Source organism: Micromys minutus, assembly GCF_963924665.1.
Source record: "Micromys minutus genome assembly, chromosome: 14".
NCBI classification, from domain to species: domain Eukaryota; kingdom Metazoa; phylum Chordata; class Mammalia; order Rodentia; family Muridae; genus Micromys; species Micromys minutus.
The window spans coordinates 28,970,360-28,991,799 of record NC_137983.1 but is presented as its reverse complement, the minus strand read 5'-3'; the positions used below and the strand labels follow the sequence as shown (position 1 = coordinate 28,991,799).

At 35.1% G+C, this 21,440-nt stretch overlaps 1 protein-coding gene across 18 annotated transcripts in view; it reads left to right on the top strand.

Annotated features, from left to right (window-relative positions):
* The window catches only part of PCM1 (pericentriolar material 1), a 92,894-nt gene that overhangs the window by 57,113 nt on the left and 14,341 nt on the right, over nt 1–21,440 (top strand). For 14 of the 18 annotated variants that reach the window (XR_013975329.1, XM_080928571.1, XM_080928581.1 and 11 more), the window contains 8 exons: nt 7,405–7,569; nt 12,796–12,968; nt 13,308–13,439; nt 14,857–14,977; nt 16,000–16,158; nt 16,536–16,672; nt 18,671–18,805; nt 19,608–19,805. Coding sequence is in view for 17 of the 18 variants with exons in the window: in XM_080928571.1 (XP_080784697.1) it covers nt 7,405–7,569; nt 12,796–12,968; nt 13,308–13,439; nt 14,857–14,977; nt 16,000–16,158; nt 16,536–16,672; nt 18,671–18,805; nt 19,608–19,805 (1,220 nt within the window). In the remaining variant the exon portion in view is untranslated. The remainder of the gene's footprint in view (nt 1–7,404; nt 7,570–12,795; nt 12,969–13,307; nt 13,440–14,856; nt 14,978–15,999; nt 16,159–16,535; nt 16,673–18,670; nt 18,806–19,607; nt 19,806–21,440) is intronic. The other 4 variants (XM_080928573.1, XM_080928567.1, XM_080928574.1 and 1 more) reach the window with 1 other exon arrangement.

Genomic DNA, 21,440 nt, shown 5'->3' with positions numbered 1-21,440 from the left:
TGTAAAAGGAAAGCTTTCTGACCAAAAAATAATTGTAACAGGTTCAGTCCTAAGGCCTAAGCCCTCCCAGCCTTGGGATGAAACTTCCTCTGGAGCAGGATTCAAATCTCATTAGTATTGCATCATAGGGTACATTTGCCAGAAGGTCTGTACTGTGGCATGCAGAATCCATTACTGGGTAAGATCATTGATCTCCAATCAATGATTGGAGATCTCCAACTGGCATTAAGAAAACTATCCAGTAGAAAGGAAGTTTCCACTGTTGTTTTGAGGTTGATATTTTTATATATCACAGCCATAGTATGTGATGTCTTCAGGATATAGTCTGTTGAGTATATGCCTAAGAATCATATAACTGAGTCATAAGGCTATTTTTAGACTTTTTGAGAAACCTCCTCAATTATTCCCAGTGTAACTGTACTAGTTGACATATCTAACAGTGTAGAATAATTCCTCTTCAGTAGTATCTGCAACCAATATTTGTTATCATTTATAATGCTGATTATGGCCATTCTGTTAATGCTATATAGATGGTTCAGCTTTTTTTCTTTCCTTTGGGGCAAAGATTGTTATTCTGATCTTTGTATTGCCTTCCCTCATGTTAATTTTTTAAAAATATCAGTCCAAATGATAATTCACATTTGTTCAGCTGACATTCACTGCCATTGTTAAGGTTCTATTTTTATAGCAGGATCAAACTATAGCACTACATTTGATTAACATATGACAGAATAAAACTGGTCTTCTAAATTCTTGCTACATAGAATGTAAGCCATTGATAAAGAACATTGACATCTGCACACTTATTAGAAATATACAAACTTTTCAGCCCAGGTGTACTAACAGAATCAGTGTATTTTGTACCAAGAACAACACTGAAACCAAGGGAACCAGAAGAGAGTTGCATCTTTAGCCATTTTATAGTCCACTGGTGTCCTTCAGGAGTGAGACAGACAGAAAGTTCTTAGGGAATAAGCATCTTTTTTTGAACAGTCTCTCGGAGAGAGAAGAAAGTGAGTGAGTGAGAAATGGCCCCATAACAACTCTTGTGTTCTAGGAAGCTGATAAACAGTGGGTCAGCTCTTCCTTCAGTGGCTTGGAATCATGCAGGGCCTCCAGAATGCCATGGCTAATGTATTTTTTACCAGTAAAGGCATTAGTAGAAGTACTATTTCTTGTAGCTATTTCAGTCGTGCTGAAAAAAATAAGAACCAGTCATAAGGGAGAGTTGTGGACAGAAATTAGAGGTTAGAGCCTCACGCTTTCACAGTGTTGTCTCAGTTAGCCAGTGATGATGTGAAGCACTAACCCTTACATATTCTGCTGTTCTCCTTGGAAAACATTTGGCTTGGTAGCTCACATCTATAATTAAAGTTTTTTGAGAGGCTGAGTCTGGACGGTTGCAAGTTTGAGGTTAACTTGGGCCCGTTGCGAGACACTGTTTCAATAACAAAACAAAACCCCAAAACAACCCCCAAATGTCCTAGAGATAACTCATTAGTCACACATTAGTACTTTAACTTAGAAACCCAGACCTTGGATTGGAAAGATAGCTAGCTCATCAGATAAAAAATTTTGCCACTAAGCCTAGTGACTAAAGTTCCATCCCTGAGATCCCCTTTGTGGAGGACAGAACAGATTTCCCAAAGTTGTCTTTTGACCTCTACATGCTTACACATCTAAACACATACATAGTAAATAAAATTTAAAATATAATATAAAAATTCAAAAGAAATATAGTTCTTGCTCTTGATATTTTCCTTGATTCATGTTTTTCCTCCTTCTTTGTAAATATTTAAAATTATTTTTACTATTACTATATCTTATATTATCATTATTATTTTTCTCTTTCTGGTGTGGTGGTGGTGGTAGTCCCCAGCTAAATGCACTATGGCATATGTGTGTAGGTTGGGGGACGATTCCATGTAGTTTGTTATGTCTGTATGTGTACCACATGGCTGGTGCCCTTGGGCATCAGAAGAGGGCAGTAGACCCCCTGGAATTGGGAGTTATTGATGGCTCTGAATCAATAGCAACAGATGTTTCTAACCACTGACATCTCCGGTCACCAGCTCTTTTGAAGAATAGTACTCATTCTTGACTCTCCTCTTCTACTCTTTTTCCCTAAAACCCATCCTTCTTTTTTCCTTTATGTGCTCTATTTAAAAATAACTTTGTGTTGCTGTGCTGAAATACAATGACTAAGGCAACTTATAAAAGAAAGGGTTTATTTAGCTTATGTTCCAGAGGGATGAAAATCCTTTGTGATGGGGAAGCAGCAGGCATGTCAACTTGAGAAAGAAGGTAAAGGTTTATTTTATGTCTTGACCTGCAAGCAGGAAACAGCATGAAATAAAAATGGTGTGAATCGTTTAGCTCTCAAGAGCCTGCCTTCAGTGACATACCTCTTCTATCAATGCCACAGTTCCTAAGCTCACACCCAAACCATACCATCAACTGGGGATTAGGTATCAAATGTCTGAGATTATGGACATCTCATTCAAACCAGTGAACACAGTTAGTACTGACTGTGTTTACATGGTCCCTGTCTTATCCATGCTTGATTGGCTTGTGCACAATAAATGCAGATAACACTGGCTCTTTGAGTTAATAAGTGTACTTGTTATGTCCAAAAGATAGCATTCCACAGCAGAGATGAGTCCTATAGTCTTTCTGCCTCCTCTTGTACAGTATTTCCTAGGCTTTGTTTGAGGGAATGGCAAAGGTGTCCCATTTAGAGTTGAGCACTTAACAGTTCTTTCATAGAACTTTAACCAACCTGAGTTTCTGTATTAACCTATGCCCACTGAAAAAAGAAGTGTAACAGACTAAAGTTGAGAACAGTGTAAGTCTTTGTCAGTGAGCATAATATTTAGAAGATGGTTTTCGAACACGTCCTTTAAGCAAAACAGTGGTAGTAGGTTCTCACATAGGGCTTTTGATCTCCTTAGTCATGGACTTTGTGAAATAAGTTTACAGTACCAGATAATTCCCTCCTGTAGCTCAGGCCTCAAGTCCAATTAGAAGTCAGTTACTACATAATGGTCATGCCACTGTTTTACCAGTGACCTAACAGATAGCTATTGTAGCATGCAGGGCCACCACTAGGTGGGACTATTGATGGATGTTTCTCCTCCTGAACTGACCTACATAGCACCTTTCAGCACTATAAAAGTTAGCTAGAAGGGAGTAAATTTCCAGGTCAGTTCCAGCTTAATTTTGCTATGCCCTGCATCCAGAATGTGTAGTGTCTTTAGTAAAGGAAATCTTATCTAGTTATAGTAGACAATTATTTCCCACTGTCTTAGTTAGGATTTCTATTGTTCTGGTAAAGTACTATGGCCAAAAGCAACTTGAGAAGGAAAGGATTATTTCAGCTTATAGTTTGACATCATCAAAGGATCAGGGCAGGAGCTGATGCAGAGGCCATGGAGGAATGTTGCTTATTGACTTGCTCAACTTGCTTTCTTATCACATCCAAGACTGTCTGCCCAGTGTTGGCATCATCCACAGTGGACTGGGTCCTCTCATATCAATCATTTACAAAATTATACCTCCCAGATTTTCCTATAGGCCAATCTTATGGATGTAGTTTTTCAATTAAGATTCCCTATTTGCAGATATGTCTAGGTTTTTATCAAGTGGAATAAACCCAACCAATATATTTCTCTTTATAGCATCTGAATTGTAGGATGTTTCTCTCATAATTTCAGTTTTATTAGCAGGTTGATGGCATGTATACCTTTATAAAGTACATAAAGAAAAATTTGCCCATATCCATAAACTATTTAATTTCAATTAGGATTAATTTAATATTTTTCATGTAATTTGGTAATAAAGTCAAAAGTTTAATTTCATTTATGTAAATCTTGTTAGGTTAATATAATTTTTTCCCTTCACAGCAATTTGGGTTGTTTAACAACCATATGTGTGTACTCATATCATTTTCCACAGTATTTTTGGTAAAATTCCCTTTATTTACGGATCTGTTTTATGTACATACAGTAGTAAACTAGACTTTAAGAGAACTATTCTCAGTAAGTTTTATGCTGAAAGGGTAATTGTGACCAGACTTCAGTGTAAAAACCAGTAAAAAAAAAACCTTAGAAATTTAAATCTGAGGAAATGATATATTAACTCATGTTCTTAGAAATGGAAGAGGAGGTTTGAATCCTCATAAGATATCACAGAGACAGCACAATAATTTGGGAGTTTACTTGACATCAAAGCAGCTACTTCAATCTGGGAAGCATAAGTAGCAAATACTCTCTTCACTTATGTAGAATGACAGTGTTATTCTTAAGGAAAGCTATAGTGAAAGATGTAACCTTTCTATCTTTGTCCTTCTTATACTGATTATTATCAGTCTTGTGTCTCTTGGAGATACTGTCAGATACTAGTGAACAATGATGTGGTGATTCTTCCTACCCTTGCACATAAGTAAGCATTAGCTTTTGCAGCTGAGAGGCTTCACCAGAGAAAAGTGGAATGTAACCATTAAAGTTACCCAGCATTTGTTTTTATCCTTAGTCATAACTGGGCCAGGAGAACAGTGCATAAGAAGAAAACTAGCAGCCAGAGAGAATTCATAGACACACACTACCAGAGCAAACAATCTAGCAGAAGAATTTTTTGAAGGATACACAGGTGAACAAAACAAGGGCATTTAAGCAGATTGAATTATAATATATAAGTTCTTTAAATTTTGAAAAATGGTTTTGTTAATCTTAATATTGATTGTTAAAGAGGGTAGATAGATGCCATTAACTCCCAAATTACGAATTTTGAAAACCAAAGACTTATGTCATCATGTAGACCATGATAAAAAATAGCAGGTGATAAAAGCTATTGCAAGGGCATTTTAGAGGCTTAAGAGAAAATCTTGGAGCTCTAAAATGCTATGAGTTGTAAAATAAAAAGCAAGAAGCAATATTTAAATGCATAATGAACATGATTAAGGACTTGAGAGTAGTACAGTTAAGTATAGTCAACTTTCGCCCATCCATGGAGGGATGGGGAAATTGCATGCACAGGGTGACAAATTCTTGACTATCAGAGATAAGTTAAAATCAAACAAACAAAAAAAAAATGGCTCTTTACAGAGAAAAACAAAACCCCTAACTGGCATCAAACAATCTCACATTCTGTAGAAGAAAGATGAATACATAATTCAAATATAGACGCAGATATCTGTTTCTAGCATTTCGGAGTCCAAGGAGGATTTAATTAATTTAAAAGCATCCAGATCCATGTCCAATTTATTAAATGTAAAACAAGCAAACAAAAAGGCATACTGGTTACAGTGGTCTGGGTCTGCAATCCTGTATTCAGCAAAAAAGACCTGGCTTAGCCATTTTGAAGCAAACCATAGAAACCAAATGTGATTCATAGTAGATTTGCCTTTGTCTAAGAAAGATAAGATAGAACACTAGCTAGTCATGGTCTTGTACACCTGCAGCCCCAATACTTTGGAGGCTATGTCAAAAAGATCTGATGAGCACCTGGGCTACAAAGTAGCAGACTGCATCCTGTCACAGGGAACCAAAAAGAGACAGCCAGCCAGAGAGGTTAAGAGAAGACAAACACATACACACACTAACACACTTTTTGTTGTTGCTTTTTGAGACAGGGTTTCTCTGTGTATTTCTGGAGTTCTGTAGACCAGTCTGGCCTCAAACTAAAAAGATAGGCCTGACATTGCCTCCCATGTGATGGAGGATTTAAAGGCATGCATCACCACTGCTCAGCTATGATGTATATATACTTAGAAATTGATATACACAAACAAATCTCAGTGAATATTCAGGTGTAAAGAGGCTGATGCACGAGGGTTGAGTTACCTTTGTCTAGGAAAGATAAGATAGTGCACTAGCTAGTCATGAACGTGTACACCTGCAGCCCCAGTGCTATGTTCAAGGGCAGATGGAAATTTTAGAGTAAAAACATGTAGCAAAAGAAAAAAAAATCAACACTAGCAACTGCTACTATATCAAAAGAATATTAGGTAATTGAATGTACCAGTTAACTTCAGAAACATTCTCATAATATATTACCAAAAAAACTTATCTTAAGAGGAAAAGGCCATATCCACAGTGGTAGGTTAGATTTGAAGTCATTCCTAATTAAATTAAAATAGATTAAACAAAACATAGTTAAGGATGATAAAGCCATTAGCCAGTGTTTATCACACTGTAGAATGGAAACACTTCACAGGCATTTCTGTCAAAATGGAAAAATAAAGAAGTACTTTTTTATTACCAGCCTGTTCAGCTTTTCTGGAAGCTTAGGACCAGAAATATTGGAGTTAAGAGAAATATTTGCTTCTATTAGTATTTTAACTAATGTTAATAAGGTAAACTGTTGAAGTGGTTGGTAACTGAATAAGTGGCCAAACACTTCTTTGCAAACTAGAAAAATAGCAGCAGTTCTATAAAAACCTGTATTTTTTGACAATATAAAAAAGGTTAAGTATAAAAACAGAGCTACTTCTGAGATAAAAATGTATGAAATTAAATATAACTTCTTCAGACTAAGTGCACTTAATTCTAGTCTGTTTTACATTGCCTTGGTTTCTTTTGAAACTGACAAAAACAAAGAGGTTCTTAGCATCTATAGAAAGATAGATTCCTAAGAGTAGCCAAGGAAAGAAGCTAAGTGGGGTCTGTTTGCCAAATTGTGTGACTTCTGTGACCAAAAGAATACAAAATGACCCTGCATGTAGGGCGGTGGTGTGGTGACACATGCCTTTAACCTCAGAACTTAAAGGCAGAGACAAGCAGATATTTGTGAGTTTAAGGCCAGCCTGGTCTACAGAGTGAGTTCCAGGAGAGCCAGAGTTGTTACACAGAGAAACTCTGCCTCAAACAAACAAAAATACTTTGAAATAGAAACTAAAACAATGCAAAAAATAGAACACTTAAATATGAGGGTTCCTTCAGTGTTTATCTCAGTGGGAAGAAGATAGACTTAACCATCAGTCCAAAATGAAAGAAATTGAGTCAGGGCATGCATAAAATGAATGTGAAATGTAAAAATCGTAGAAAGAACATGTAGCAGTGTGGATTATTTGTTTATTTATGTATTTATTTTTATTGTGTAAAGTTGAAAATGTGTTACCTTAGAGTCTAATAGAGAATTCAGATCTTATGAGATTCGCCTTACTGTACTTTTAGTTGAAATGTTCTGATGAGTATCAGAAGATAAGTGAACTGTTGGAATTGATTGTTACCCAGTCCTACTAAAGGTTATTCTGAAGGTATCCAAACACATTCTTTTGTATTCTGTCTGTGCCCGGCCATTATACAGTATAAGCTGCGTCGCTTGTACAGTTTTACTATGGGATCAGTTTCCCTTTCCGAGTAAGTTAGTTGCATCTGATAACAGCTGTCGCCTTTTTTACCCGAGGGTATGAAAGTGCCAGTGTGTCTAGCACATGTGAACCTTGCAAAAGTAGGAACAGACATTCAGCCCAGACTGAAGAGCCTGTTCAAGCAAAGTTATTCAGCAGAAAGAATCATGAACAGCTGGAAAAAATAATAAAATATAGTAGGTCTGCAGAAATATCTTCAGGTATGTTTCTCTTTTTTTGTTTGTCCTAATCCAGGGAATTCATCTTAAACTTGAAAAGCTACACTAAAGCAAGTTTTAATAATAGACTATCACAGATTCTTATCATGTGAAAGGTTTTAATCATAGAGAAATGTCAACTTCAAGTAGTTTCTGTTGCTCTGATCTCTTTAGTGTTTTTGACACATTAAAAAATTTTATTGTAAACAAGTAATTGTCAATAGGAAATTCTTAATTGAAATTCTAGATATAAAATCTAATTACTTCTCTTCTTAAAACATTTGCTGCATCATGTCTGTGATAAAGTCTGTGTGCCTTATTTTAACAAATACAGCTAACAAGGAATTAGCTCCTTCTTGTCTTGTATATTCATATCTCACAATCCTTTGCCTTGAGCCTTTTTCTTTCAGTGATACTAATTAGAGCACTCCCATGTTATTCTCAGGTTACCAGTTAGTTTTTGGTTTTGTTTTTGTTATTTTCTACTTTTACTCATTACTAAAAGTTTAGTTCTATAATCTTGAAATTGTATCTGCATTTAAGGTTGTGTAGCTTTCCCTTTCTCTTTCACTTTCATTTGTGTCAGGGTAAAGCTTTTCCCTTATCTGAGTCACAGGATATTATATTAACTGATTTTAGATGTTCGTGTTGTCCTTTTGAATCCTTTGGGGGCAAGAACTACCTTTCGTATGTTCACACTAAGTGTCAGTACGGTATGTAATTGGTGGAATGCTCTCAGTAAGTGTCTATTGAATGGAGTCAGTGACTCACCATTTTAAGTATTCACCAATATTTAATGATTTATAAAAGAATAGGTATATGTCAATACATAGAGTTGATAAATAGAGATTCAGTCTTATTTGTCTCCTGTGGTGAATATGGTATCATCTATTTGTATCATACTTTGTATATAAAATTTTGATTATAGAATTTTTATGAATGTCATTTGAGCCTATAATGCCACATTATTTTATTTTTATTTTTCAATTGTGGAATTATAGGGAAGGTACATGCTTCTTCCAACACTTCTAAAAAGGCTGCTAATACCAATTGTACTTTTTTGTAAAATCTTTGAAAATGATGCCCTTAGCTTGTAACTATTCATTGAGATTCATCCTAATGGAGAAGTAAAAAACATGAGGGTTTAGTATTGGTTGAGCAGTATGATTCCATCTATGTATGAATAGAAATATAAAGGAAAACAAGAATAGAAGAAAAATGTTTGCAGTGATTTTTATGAACTATGTGTTCTGATTTGTATGTTAGTTGTTAGTTTATTAAATTAGAAAAGAAACTTCACATTTGCTTGTATGTTGAAATGGCTTTCTCTTATTGCTAGGAATTAGTAGCACTTAATTTTTAACTGTATAGTTCAAGATTCTTTTGGCAAAAATAACAATTCTATAGTCCTGGACTCAGCAAAAATTTAAAATTTTTATCTCCTTTCACTGTTTTTACCCAACAGTGTTATTGTCAAAGAGTTGGGTGGCAGTTGATGGAGGGCACAAAATTGAATAACTTAGTAAAAATTTAAGAGTATTATCTTTATTGAAAGTTAGTAGTACAGACCTTAGTGTTGTCATATTAAAAAAAAAGAGGTCTGGCACAGTGGCACATGCCATTAATCTCAATACTTGGGCAGAGATAGGCATGTTTGTGTGAATGGTGGCCAGTCTGGTCTACATGTTGAGTTGTCTATCAGGGACACAGAGTTAAAACCTGTCTCAAAAATTTATTGAATTTTTGGTGAAAAACATAGAGGGTGTAAATATGCTACTCATCAGTATTCTAAAAGGCGTGATTTTCATTTACCGTGACCCTAGGATTATTCATTGATTCTTGATGTGATTTGGCCTGTAACATGGTAATTAGAATGCAGCATTTATTGCTATTATTGGATTATGCTTTCCTCTTTTCCCACAGTAATTATAGGAGTGTCAGTGTTTTTATACTCCCTACCTTCAAAACACAGTACACCACTACGGCTCTCATCACTTATCACAGCAACTTTAGTTTTATAGCAGAGGTTTTTTTTTTTTTTTTTTTTTTTTTTTTTTTAAATAAGAACATTTTCCATTTTAAGCAGAACTTCCTGTGGATGTTTTGGGGCATATATATTTTATGCACCAAGTGAATGTCTAGTGCCTGAGGAGGCAAGAAGAGGGTATCGATCCCCTGGGACTATAGTGATAGATGCTTGTGAACCACCATGTGTGTGTTGCAAATCAAGCAGGTCCTCTGGAACATCAGCTAGTGCTTACTCTTAACCGTTGAGCCATCTCTCTTGCCCATCCAATGAGAATGTTTCCAAATACAGCATAAATTATTATTTGCAGTAGCATGTAGGTAAATATCTTAAAATTTTTTCCTCATTCATTTATTCATATTATAAGCCCTGTCTTTACAACATTTTATGTTCATACTATGTCTGTCCTTTCTATAGCATATGCTAGAATTTTGCAGCAGTATTAACAATTTAGAGAAATCCATGTGATGAAGTTCCAGGAAGTAAAATCTTCTTAGTTCTAGTGTCCATATTTGTTACTTTTCTTTATCAAACTTAAAAATTTTTTATATTATCCTGATTTTTGTTTGTTTGTTTTAGTTTTATGAGTTGGTCTCTGTGTGGACTAGTCTGGCCTTGAACACAGATCTACCTGCCTCTGCTTCCTGAGTTCTGGGATTAAAGTTGTGTGCTACCACACCTGACTTGTTTTGTGTTTTACTTTATGTGTGTGGGTGTTTTGCCTGTGTATGTCTGTGTGTTGGATGCCTGATGCTGGAGCTACAGCAGTAGTTAGACATCATGTGGATGCTGCGAACTGAACCTGAGTCCTCTAAAAGAGCAGCTAGCACTCTTTAACTGTTGAGCCATCTTTCAACCCTTGGTTTTCTTTTCATTTTTAGATTTAGCTTAGATATTACTAAACAAAAATAAAAGCCACATTCTGAAGTCATTGATTTATAATTTGCAGTTGGCAAAACTGGCCCTTCCTTATTTTACAACACATTTGTAAAGGTAGTAGAAACCTTTTTTTTTTTTTTTTTGGTATGGCATAGTGTTTAAAAAGTGTTTCATATATCTGAGATAATGAAATGCATTAAGGTTTTTGTAAATAGATACAGGTGTTTCTATGCTACACTATTTTTTACTACCATTCAGTTTCTACAAAAATAATAAACTATCCAAAAATCCTAACTATGATGGGCATGGGCTGTAATAAATAAAGATCATAGAAATTTAGAAATATTTTAAAATGCTATTTTGATTCAGAAGTCTATATTTGTATTAGTACATATTTATATTATTTAGAATTACAAAAGTATTTTAGCTCCTGCAGAATATGAGGGATTTTTTATTTCATATGATTTGCATATGATTTAAAATTATAAAAACATCTTAGCTTTCTTCTGCAGCAATATATGAATAGAAAGTAAAGTCCTATTTGAATCCTTAGAGGACACTAAAGAAGGTAGGACAGGCAAGAGAGAAGGCTGATGTTAAATGCTGAGCTCACAGCTAGAGTGCAGATGGAAGAGCTCAGCCCCGACAGAACCAGATGGACTGCAGTAGAATCAACATTAGGTGGCGGGGGGGGGGGGGGGTGCGTTTTCTACACTCATTTCTGTTTAGAATGTGAAATTTAAATCTCTCAACTGCATAAAGGGAGAGATGAAAGTTAGAATTCATTAGGAGTAATTTTATTTTAGAATAATAATTTATCATAACAGACTTACTAAGCCATTAACATACTATTTTCTTAGAGCTTTGAAACAACATTTTAAAAATTGAACTATGATTTCACTTGCCATCTGTAAATAGAAAGTTTACATAACAAATAATATGTCCTGACCTGGATTTTTTCCTTTAAGTGGAAATTTTTTGGTTTTCATTTCTACTTTACTTAATGTCATATTCATCTTAATATATCATGTGTGGACATTTTGAAACTATTAGAAGAAATTTGATATAGCATCTTTTAAAATGTCTTACTATCTAAGGACAGATCAGATAGGTTGCATGTGTTTGTGGAAATTAATACCTGGACATGTAGTGCAACTTAGCTAATTAGTACAAAGTTTATTTTATTAGTTCTGTATTATCTTACTTCTATTCTGCAAAAGTGATTATATCTTCATGCTCTTGGTATACTTTTAAAAAAGCAACATAATGAAATATTCAACCTTTTTTATTTCTTAGAATCATTGATTTTTGAAGAAAAAAACAATATTTGCAGTTCTGTCTTGTTCTAGCAATTATAGAATTTGAGAGCTAGAAGAACTACTTGGGCATAGGTTGCTTTTGGTTCCATTTCTGTTTCTAGAAAGAACACACAAATTTCTAATTTGTACCCTGAAAAGAAGTTTAGAGCTAACCATATGGTTCAAAGTAGCATATGTAAAACCCAGGGATTGTTCTCCATCATTAAACACCCACCCAAAAAGAGTACAACTTTGAAAGAGTGTTGCCAGTAAGTTTATGGGAAGTGTCTTATTTAAATAATTCAGTGATGTGGAGAATCTGACACCTATAAGTGGGCACCTTCTACTCTAATTTGTACCAGTTAAATAAATATTACATTGTACTGAAATTGACCAGTTATAACATAATTATGCATTGTTAAGCCACAGCATTTTTCTCTCAATATTAATAAATAAATTTCCCTTTTTGTTATAAAGTTCATATTACCAAAATAAACCAAAATTATTTTAATTTAGCTTATCACATTCAAGAGCTTATTGATTTTTTTTCAGTAATTAGTACCATGATGTAATACAGTCTTCCAGGTTTTTTTTAAATTAGATATTCTCTGTATTTACATTTCAAATGTTATACCCTTTTCACCCACTCCCATTCCCCCATCAAGATTTTGTTTTTATTTTTGCTTTGGTTTATTTTCAGGCCAGTTTTTGGCTATGTAGCCCAAGCTACCGACTGGCCTTTAACTGAGTCCTTATGCTCCACTTCTGGAATCATAGGTGGGCTCTACCGTACCTTCTTTTCTTTTAACTGAGAAATTAATATGATTCTAAGTGGTATTAAATGTTGCTATTCTTGAATTTAAGTATTTTAATACATAGTATTTATCTTAATATTTTAAGATGATTTCTTTAAAAGCTCTGAAAAAGGATTTTTTGTGTAAAAGCTTAGAAAATGATGTAGATAAATAGGAGTTATTATGAAGGTATTTTATTGTCATTATTTTCTTGATCTTTTTTTTCTTCCAGAAACTGGAAGCGATTTTTCCATGTTTGAAGCTTTACGGGATACTATTTATTCCGAAGTGGCTACATTAATTTCTCAAAATGAGTCGCGTCCACATTTTCTTATTGAACTTTTCCATGAGCTGCAGCTACTTACCACAGACTACTTGAGGCAGAGAGCTTTATATGCACTTCAGGTATCTGGTCCCTCAGCCTCTCTCACTACTCAGTGCTCACACATGGTTATTCCCTTAAGAGAAGCACGGCCTTTTCCTCTGTGTATTTTGATTTACTTTCTGTTTTTTTTTTTTTTTTTTTTTTTTTGTGACATTTCATTTAAAACTTATTATATTGCTTTAGTACATTTTAATTTATCTTTACACACGTTTTTCTATGTTTTTAAAAGCTATTCTTTAATATTTAATCTACGAAAAGTACTTTTTCTTTGATCTACTTCTACTTTGAAGTTTGTCACATAAATTCAGAATAAAGTCTGAATATATGTTGTATATAAATGTCTCTATTTCACTGTTTAGGATATCGTATCCAGACATATTTCTGAAAGTGATGAAAAAGAAGGAGAAAATGTAAAGTCTGTGAATTCTGGCACTTGGGTAGCGTCAAACTCAGAACTTACTCCAAGTGAGAGCCTTGTTACTACTGACGATGTAAGCCAATATGATATGTTAAATGTGGGCGCACTTTCAATGTATAATAAGGAAAAGTCAAAGTTACTGTCAGTATGTGGATATTGATAGTATTGTTGATGTTTTAAAAAATGGTAATACTTGGAGCCTGCAATAGCCACATGCATTTTTAATAGGTATTTAATAAGTCTTTGTCAGATTCTTCAGAACATTATGTAGACCAAATAGCAGTCAAGTCAGAAAACCTTTAAATATATAAGTACAAAATAAATCAAGTCTTTGTGTAAAAGAAAAACCGGGACTAAAAAAAGAAAATCAAGAAAAAGTTGAAATTTAATGTATTCTTCGTAGACAAATTTGTGAATAAACTAGAAAGATCAGAGGAAAATGACAGGATATTTTTATATATTAGACACTTGAAAATGACTCATTTACAGGTTCAGATACTGGTTTATAGTTCTTGTATAGCAAATACTTGTATAATTCAAGCACCTGGAAATCTCTAAGAAAGAATAAAATAACAGATTAACAGATATCCCTTATACATAGAGTTGAAACAACACTGTTGTGATTTTTACCACTATCATAATGTTAACACAAAGTATTCTGAAGATGGTTTTTCTCTGAAAGGACATTTTTATCTCCATTTTAGGTAAGAATAATCTGTTTAGAAACTATTGAGAATTTTATTTTTTACTCTTAAAGTCATGCTGAAGACAGTATCTCCTGAACTGTCCTTCTTAAAATTGTTCTATACTATGCTATATATCATATGCTACTATAAAAGATACTGTCTAAAATTTGCCTATGTTTGGGGAAGGTCTCAGTTTATACCCCTGACTGACTTAGAACGCATGTAGACCAGGCTGGCCTTGAACTCATAGAGATATGTGTGTGTGTGTGTGTGTATCCTAAGTACTGTATCTAAAATCACTATATCCAGATAATGGTTTTTAGCTGTAGAGAAGCTGATTATGTAAATGTGTACATTTGTCCAAACTCTTCAAACTATACGGTCAAAATCGGTACATTATTGTATGTTAATTGTACTAATAAAATGTAATTTCATAAAATTATAAATGTCATGCTTTTCTTCAGACATAAGAGAGCAAGATTTTACATATAGTAAGGATATAAAGTATCCATGAGATATAAAGATAATTTAAAATGTCAACTACCAATTTATGATTTTTAATCAAAGTTGGCTTTCTTATTTTAATTTAGCAAAAACGCTCTCCAAGATTACTTAATATTTTAATGTTTATTATAGTTCTTTAATGATGGGTATTGTAGTTGTGTCTGATCAGAGTTCTCACGCAACTTTTTAGTAACTCTTTTAAATGTGTGGCTTTATGTAAATTAACAGTTTCTGTATTAAATCTTTAATCCTTATGAAATGTCTTAGAAGGAGTATTTAGGAATTGTTTCTTTAACTTAGGAAACGTTTGAGAAGAACTTTGAAAGAGAAACACATAAAATAAGTGAACAGAATGATGCTGACAACGTGAGTGTCATGTCTGTGTCATCGAACTTTGAGCCATTTGCAACAGACGACCTAGGTAAGCGAGCGAGCTCCCTTCATCACCTAGCACGTGGTTTAGATGTTGTCTTGGCAGAGTTGATCGAACAAGGAAATAACGAGGATGAGAACAGAAATACCCATTAGTCCAAATCCATGATGCCTGTTAATCCTTGACCTGGGGCAAATCATCCACTCTATAACTATGCAAATGCTGACAAAGTAGGACTTTTATCTAAATTGCTGTATTCTTGGGGAAAACATAGACCTTCAAATATGAATAATAGTAGTTTTTTAAATTGAACTTTATTTTTTCCTTAAGGAGAAAGGTCATCTACTTATTGAAAATTCACAGTTTCTCCAACTATTTTCTTTTTCTTTTAATTTTGTGTGTATGAGTACACTGTCGCTGTCTTCAGACACATGTCAGAAGAGGGCTTTGGATCCCATTACAGATGGTTGTGAGCCAACTTATTGTTGCTGGGAATTGAACTTAGGACCTCTGGAAGAACAATCAGTATTCTTAACCACTGAGCCATCTCTCCAGACCTTCCAAACATATTTTCAATAAAATGAAAAGTTAATAGTCTGAGGTAAAAACTCAGATTCTGTAATAATCCCTTTACTTAAGTGGTTGTGCAGTCTGAGGCAAGCTACTTAAGTGCTGTCATTTGTAGGCTTATTTAAGGATTAAATTAGGATGGTGTACATGAAACATCTCATTAAGTACATTAAATGGAATACTTTAAAATCTAACTCTGGGCTGGAGAGATGGCTCAACACTTAGGAGGGCTTACTGTTCTTCCAGATGAACCTGTGTTTGGTTTCTGGCACCTACATGAGGTGGCCAATTACTACCTGGAACTCTAGTTCCAGGGGACCAACACCCTCTCCTGGCCTCAGTGCATCACTCACTTACACAGACACATACATACACATGAATAAGGATAGGTCTTTGAAAAAGCTAATTTTCTTTACTTGTGTTTATGTTTCTATATTTTTGAAATTATGCAAAAGGATTTGCTTTTATATATTCTAGAACTATTTCTGTTTCAAATTCAGGTAACACTGTGATTCACTTGGATCAAGCTTTAGCCAGAATGAGAGAATATGAACGCATGAAGACTGAGACAGAAAGTCATTCAAATATGAGATGCACTTGCAGGGTTATTGAGGATGAAGATGGTACTGCTGCCACTACCACAGTCAGTAATTCAAAAGGTATGTTTTTAGAGTGATCCAAAGTCATAATCCGGGTTGCAAATAAAAACTCTAAAGCTAGCTAGGCATAGCTGTAATCCCAGAGCTCAGGAGGATGAAGCAGGAGTATTCATTTAAACCTAGTTTTGGCTACACAGCAAATTCAGGACCACTTTGAACCTTATATTTGTCATCCTGTGTTTAAAAAAAAGTTACGCCCTTTTAATTCTAGCGGTTTTGTTATTGCTTTTAATTATATGGACTGCTAAAACTACTTGGTTTTTTTTCTTTATATTATTTTAACATAAAATTAGTATAATAATCTATAAAGTCTTATTTAAATACGTATATATCGATCATTGGCTTTTGTTGACATACCATTTTTCTTAAAAAAATAGAAACTCCCATTATTGAGAATCACAGTTCACCACAACCTACAAGTGACGTTGCTGCCGTCCCCTGTCCTAGAATTGATACTCAGCAACTGGACCGCCAAATTAAAGCAATTATGAAAGAAGTCATTCCTTTTTTGAAGGTAAACAATACAAAATAAAGCAGCATATATAATTTATAATAATGAACATATGAGACTTACTTATAAATAGTACCGTTAAAATTAACAGGGCAAAAAAAAAAAAAAATAGAAAAGTGAAATCTGGCAGAGTGTGGTTGCTAATTTAGTTTTCAAGAGGCATAGACAGGCAGTTCTCTGTGAGTTTGAGACCAACCTGGTCTACAGAAGGAGCTCTAGGCCAGATGAAGAGGTACATTTATATATTTGAAATTGCAATCATCTAAGGAATTTTAACAATGGGAATGAAAACATAGTCTGCGTTGCACCCAGATATAGAAAACTATGGAAATGTGCTGCACTCAGAGTTGCTTTAGGTTTATCCTGTCACTTTTTTGAAAAATAGTTTTTTCATCCAATATATTCATTGTTTCCCCTCCCTCATCTCTTCCTAGATCCTCCTACCTCTCCATCCAATTCTATGCCTTATTTTGAAAGAAAGGGAGTGGAGGAGAAACCATAAAATTAGGAAACCAGAGTATCTAAGCAAAAGACCAGTAAAGTATAAAAAACAGGGGAAAAAAAAACCAAAAAACCAGCTAAAGCATCAAGAGATGCTTAAACTTGATCCATAATGTCATTTAACTTAGATGTGTTTTGTTTTTTTATGAAGATGATTTGTCTTTTGTAAGAGTAGAATATTGACATCAAATACTGTTGTTTTGGGGCTTAATCTGCATCTCTACGTCTCGTACAATGTTTGGTTCATTAATAGGGTTCACCTGTGTTTGGAGAGCTAGCCCACGTGTAGTTTCCAAGTGTCTGCAAGTTCAGTTCCGGGGGATGTGATACTATTTTCTGGCCTCAGACATTGGAAACAAATGTGGTACACACACAAACTCAGGCCCCCACACATATCTTTGGTATAATCTAGTTTGGCCACCTCATTGTTAGTGGGGGAGGGTAATTTGACCAAGAGAAAGGGTGACAGGACCAGCTTAAATGAATTAAATAGCTGAGGAGTGAGAACCTTGAGATTGTTTCAGCTCAACTCTAGACTGACTGAGAAGCCAACCAAGTTCAGATTCATTTTATAATTCATATACATATACAGTTTTTTGTTTGGGTTTTTTTTTTTTTTTTTTTTTTTTTTTTTTTTGGAGACAGTTTTGGTGGATAGTGCAGCTTGGTGTAGAACTTACAACAATCCTCCTGTCAAATACTAGAATCATAGACATGCAACCACACTTAGTTTTTATAAGGTTTTTATGGTACAGTTAAGAAAAGGCTTACCGTAAGTGGCATTTGAAAGGAGAAAGATATTTCATAATTTCTAGAGACACTTTTAGTTGTTGGTTTGGGTGCCAGGGTGTTGCTGGTGGAATTACTAGAACACCATACCACAGCTCTTTCAAGAAAAGCATTTGATTGAGGCATGTGTACAGTTTCAGAAGGATAGTCCACCACCACCACCATCATCGGAACAGGGAATATGATGGTAGGCATGGAAGCATGGGCTTTTGAAACCTCAGAGCCCCGTCTCCCATTCCTAGTAGCTCTCTTCCTCCAACAAGGCCATGCTTCCTAAGCAGTCTAATTCTGTCAGAGTTTCATCCCCTGGTGACTAAGCATTCAACTATATGAGTTGCTGGGGGCCTTTCTTACTCAAACCACCACTGATATTATAGGAAATTGGTAGTAGGCAACATTTTAAGAGTAATTGAGATTAACTGGACTACAAGCAGGAAGACAGTCAGCATGCATAATTCTTTTTACTACAGAAGGGAAATGATGAAGAATGTGGGAACAGGAAATTTATTTTATTGGTCATATTCTGATGTGTGGGTTAAAATCGCCAAACCTTTTAGTATATGTACTATAGAGATTAGCTACTCTTATAAATGAATCTTTCATATCTTTATCAGAAAAATGAGAAACTATGCAAGAGAAATTAATTAGTATAGACTATTATTTTAAAATAATAGATAAGTTAATATCCTAACCTATTAGGATTTTTCTTAGGAGCACATGGATGAAGTATGTTCTTCTCAGCTTCTCACTTCAGTAAGACGTATGGTTTTGACCCTTACCCAACAGAATGACGAGAGCAAAGAGTTTGTGAAGTTCTTTCATAAACAACTAGGAAGTATATTACAGGTAAGTAACTTAAGTGTACAAGTAATATTATTATACAGTGTGAGCAGGATCTATTTATGTATTTAGGAATATATACATGTGTATGTGTATACACATATTAATCACACACACACACACACACACACACACACACACACATACACACACACACACACACACACATACATATGAGTCTTATTTAAGAGTTTCTGTTGCTGCAGCGAAACACTATGACCAAAAAGCAAGTAGTGGGGGAAAGGGTCTATTTGGCTCACACTTTAATGGCATATGTCAACAGCTGTGGTAGTAAAGTATTGAAGGAAGTCAGTACAGGAACTCAAACAGGGCAGCATCCTGGAGGAAGGAGCTGATACAGTCATGGAGGGGTGCTGCTTACTGGCTTTTTTCACATGAGTCTGCTTTCTTATAGAGCCCAGGTTTACCAACCTAGGGATGGCATCACCCACCAAAGGCTGCCATCAGCCTCCACCCCCATTGATCACTTATTGAGAAAATGCCTTACAGCTGGATCTCATGGCAGCATTTCCTCAACTGACGTTCATTCCTCTCTGATGTCAGGGTGACACACACCACCATCCAGTACACTATGTAACTATAATTAATGAAAGAGAGAGGGGGGGAAATAGAATTATATTAAATTCTCAAAAATCAAGTAACTAAATATATCTATATATGTAGAAAATATTAGAGATACTGGTTTTCTCTAGGCAACTATGTTAGTTTAACCTTTTTAATCACCTGTATTTTATACAGAATTTAACTTTACTGTGATCTTAAAATTATTTGCTTTCCCTTTAAACAGGACTCACTAGCAAAATTTGCAGGCAGAAAGCTGAAAGACTGTGGAGAAGATCTTCTTGTGGAGATATCTGAGGTGCTGTTTAATGAATTGGCTTTCTTCAAGCTCATGCAAGATCTGGATAATAATAGCATAGCTGTTAAACAGAGATGCAAAAGGAAAATTGAAGCCGCTGGAGTGATACAGTCTTATGCAAAAGAGGTGAGCTTCACTTTGCCTTTAAGAGTAGCTATTGTTAGCTCATAAATATATCATTATTAATAAATAAACTCATTTAATCTTAACAAGAACAGTTACTTTTGGTAAAATCACTTAGATTGTATGTCAGTATGTGGTCTGCAGAGCAAACTTAGGATTCACAAAGGCATAACAGTGCAGACAGGAATTGGTGCTCACTGTGAATTGTGAGATACCCAGTTTATTTCAGGATTGCTTATTAAGAGCTCCAAGAGGGAGAACAGGGATCTTGTTCCTGGCTAGCTTTCCTACCATAGCTGTTGAAAAATGCCATAAAGTTTCCAAGAATGTGTGTCATAAGGAAGTCACTTTCAGTCAGCAAATACATGTATCCATTGGCTAGGGTTTTAGGGTTTTTGTTGTTGTTGTTATTGTTTGTTTTTTTAAATTCACTTTACATCCTCCTCACAGCCCCCACTCTCTGTCACTCCCCTCCTCTTCTCCTGAGAGGGTGGAGGCTCCCCTAAGTACCCCCCCCACCTTGGTACATCTTTGTGGGTCTAGGTGCATCCTCTCTCACTGCAGCCAGACAAGGCAGCCCAGCTAGAATATAACTCATTTACAGGCAATAGCTTTTGAGTTAGCCCTGCTCCAGTTGTTTGGGACCCACATAGAAACCAAACAGATGTTTAGGTTTTCTATCTCTAGTTTTTCTGCTGTTTTAATTGTTACTGAATGCAAAACTAAATCAGTTGGTTTTTCTGTAATTTAAAGCTTATTAGGAGGCTTTCTCATAGTGGGCACCCTTTATCTTAACCTCTGACCATCAGAAGGGGAAGCAGGCCAAGACCCAGACAAAAAAAGAGTAAGAGAAACCATTCTAAGAATATAAAATAGAGTTAGGCCATCTTTGCCACATTGCTCCTGTTTTTATTCAGATATAGATTCATTTCAAACATTGCCAAGTATTTAAGGAAGATAAAGCAGCATACTATAGTAAGTTATTGGAAAGAAGTCTTTCAGTCTGTCTTAGATACGCAATCTCATGAAGTTCAAAGGTCCTGAAATAGGAACTGACCTCAAAGACAGGCGTTAGTCATGAAGAAATCAGTGTAGTGATTCAGAGGCAGGGTTGAGCAGTTGAACAAAGTAGGGCCATAAAAGCAAAAGTATGAGCTAGTGGTAGAGGTGGGAATGGAGGACTTGCCTGGTGTGTGTGTGTGTGTGTGTGTGTGTGTGTGTGTGTGTGTGTGTGTATCTATATATATATTTTTTCATTCCTGAACCAAGCTAATGCCAAAGATTATGAAGAAGCTAGTTGAAGTTAACTCTGGTTCTTCCTCCTAGCCCATACTCCCAGAAATAAGACTCAGACTCAAAATATATTTACAAATACTTTGGCCATATCTAGTATTTCTGACTAGAATCATAACTTAAGATAACCTATTTATTTTAATCTACATTCTGTTCTGTGGCTCAGGTACCATGAGTAAGTCTTGTCACACATCTTTGGGTGAATCTCACCTTCCTGGCTCTATCTTGAATTCTCTCTGCCTCCCAGATGTTCTATTTTCTATTCTACTCTTTCGTATAGGTTATATATGAAACATATATTGACATCTGATGTATACATACAATATATAAGATATTCTCTCTCTA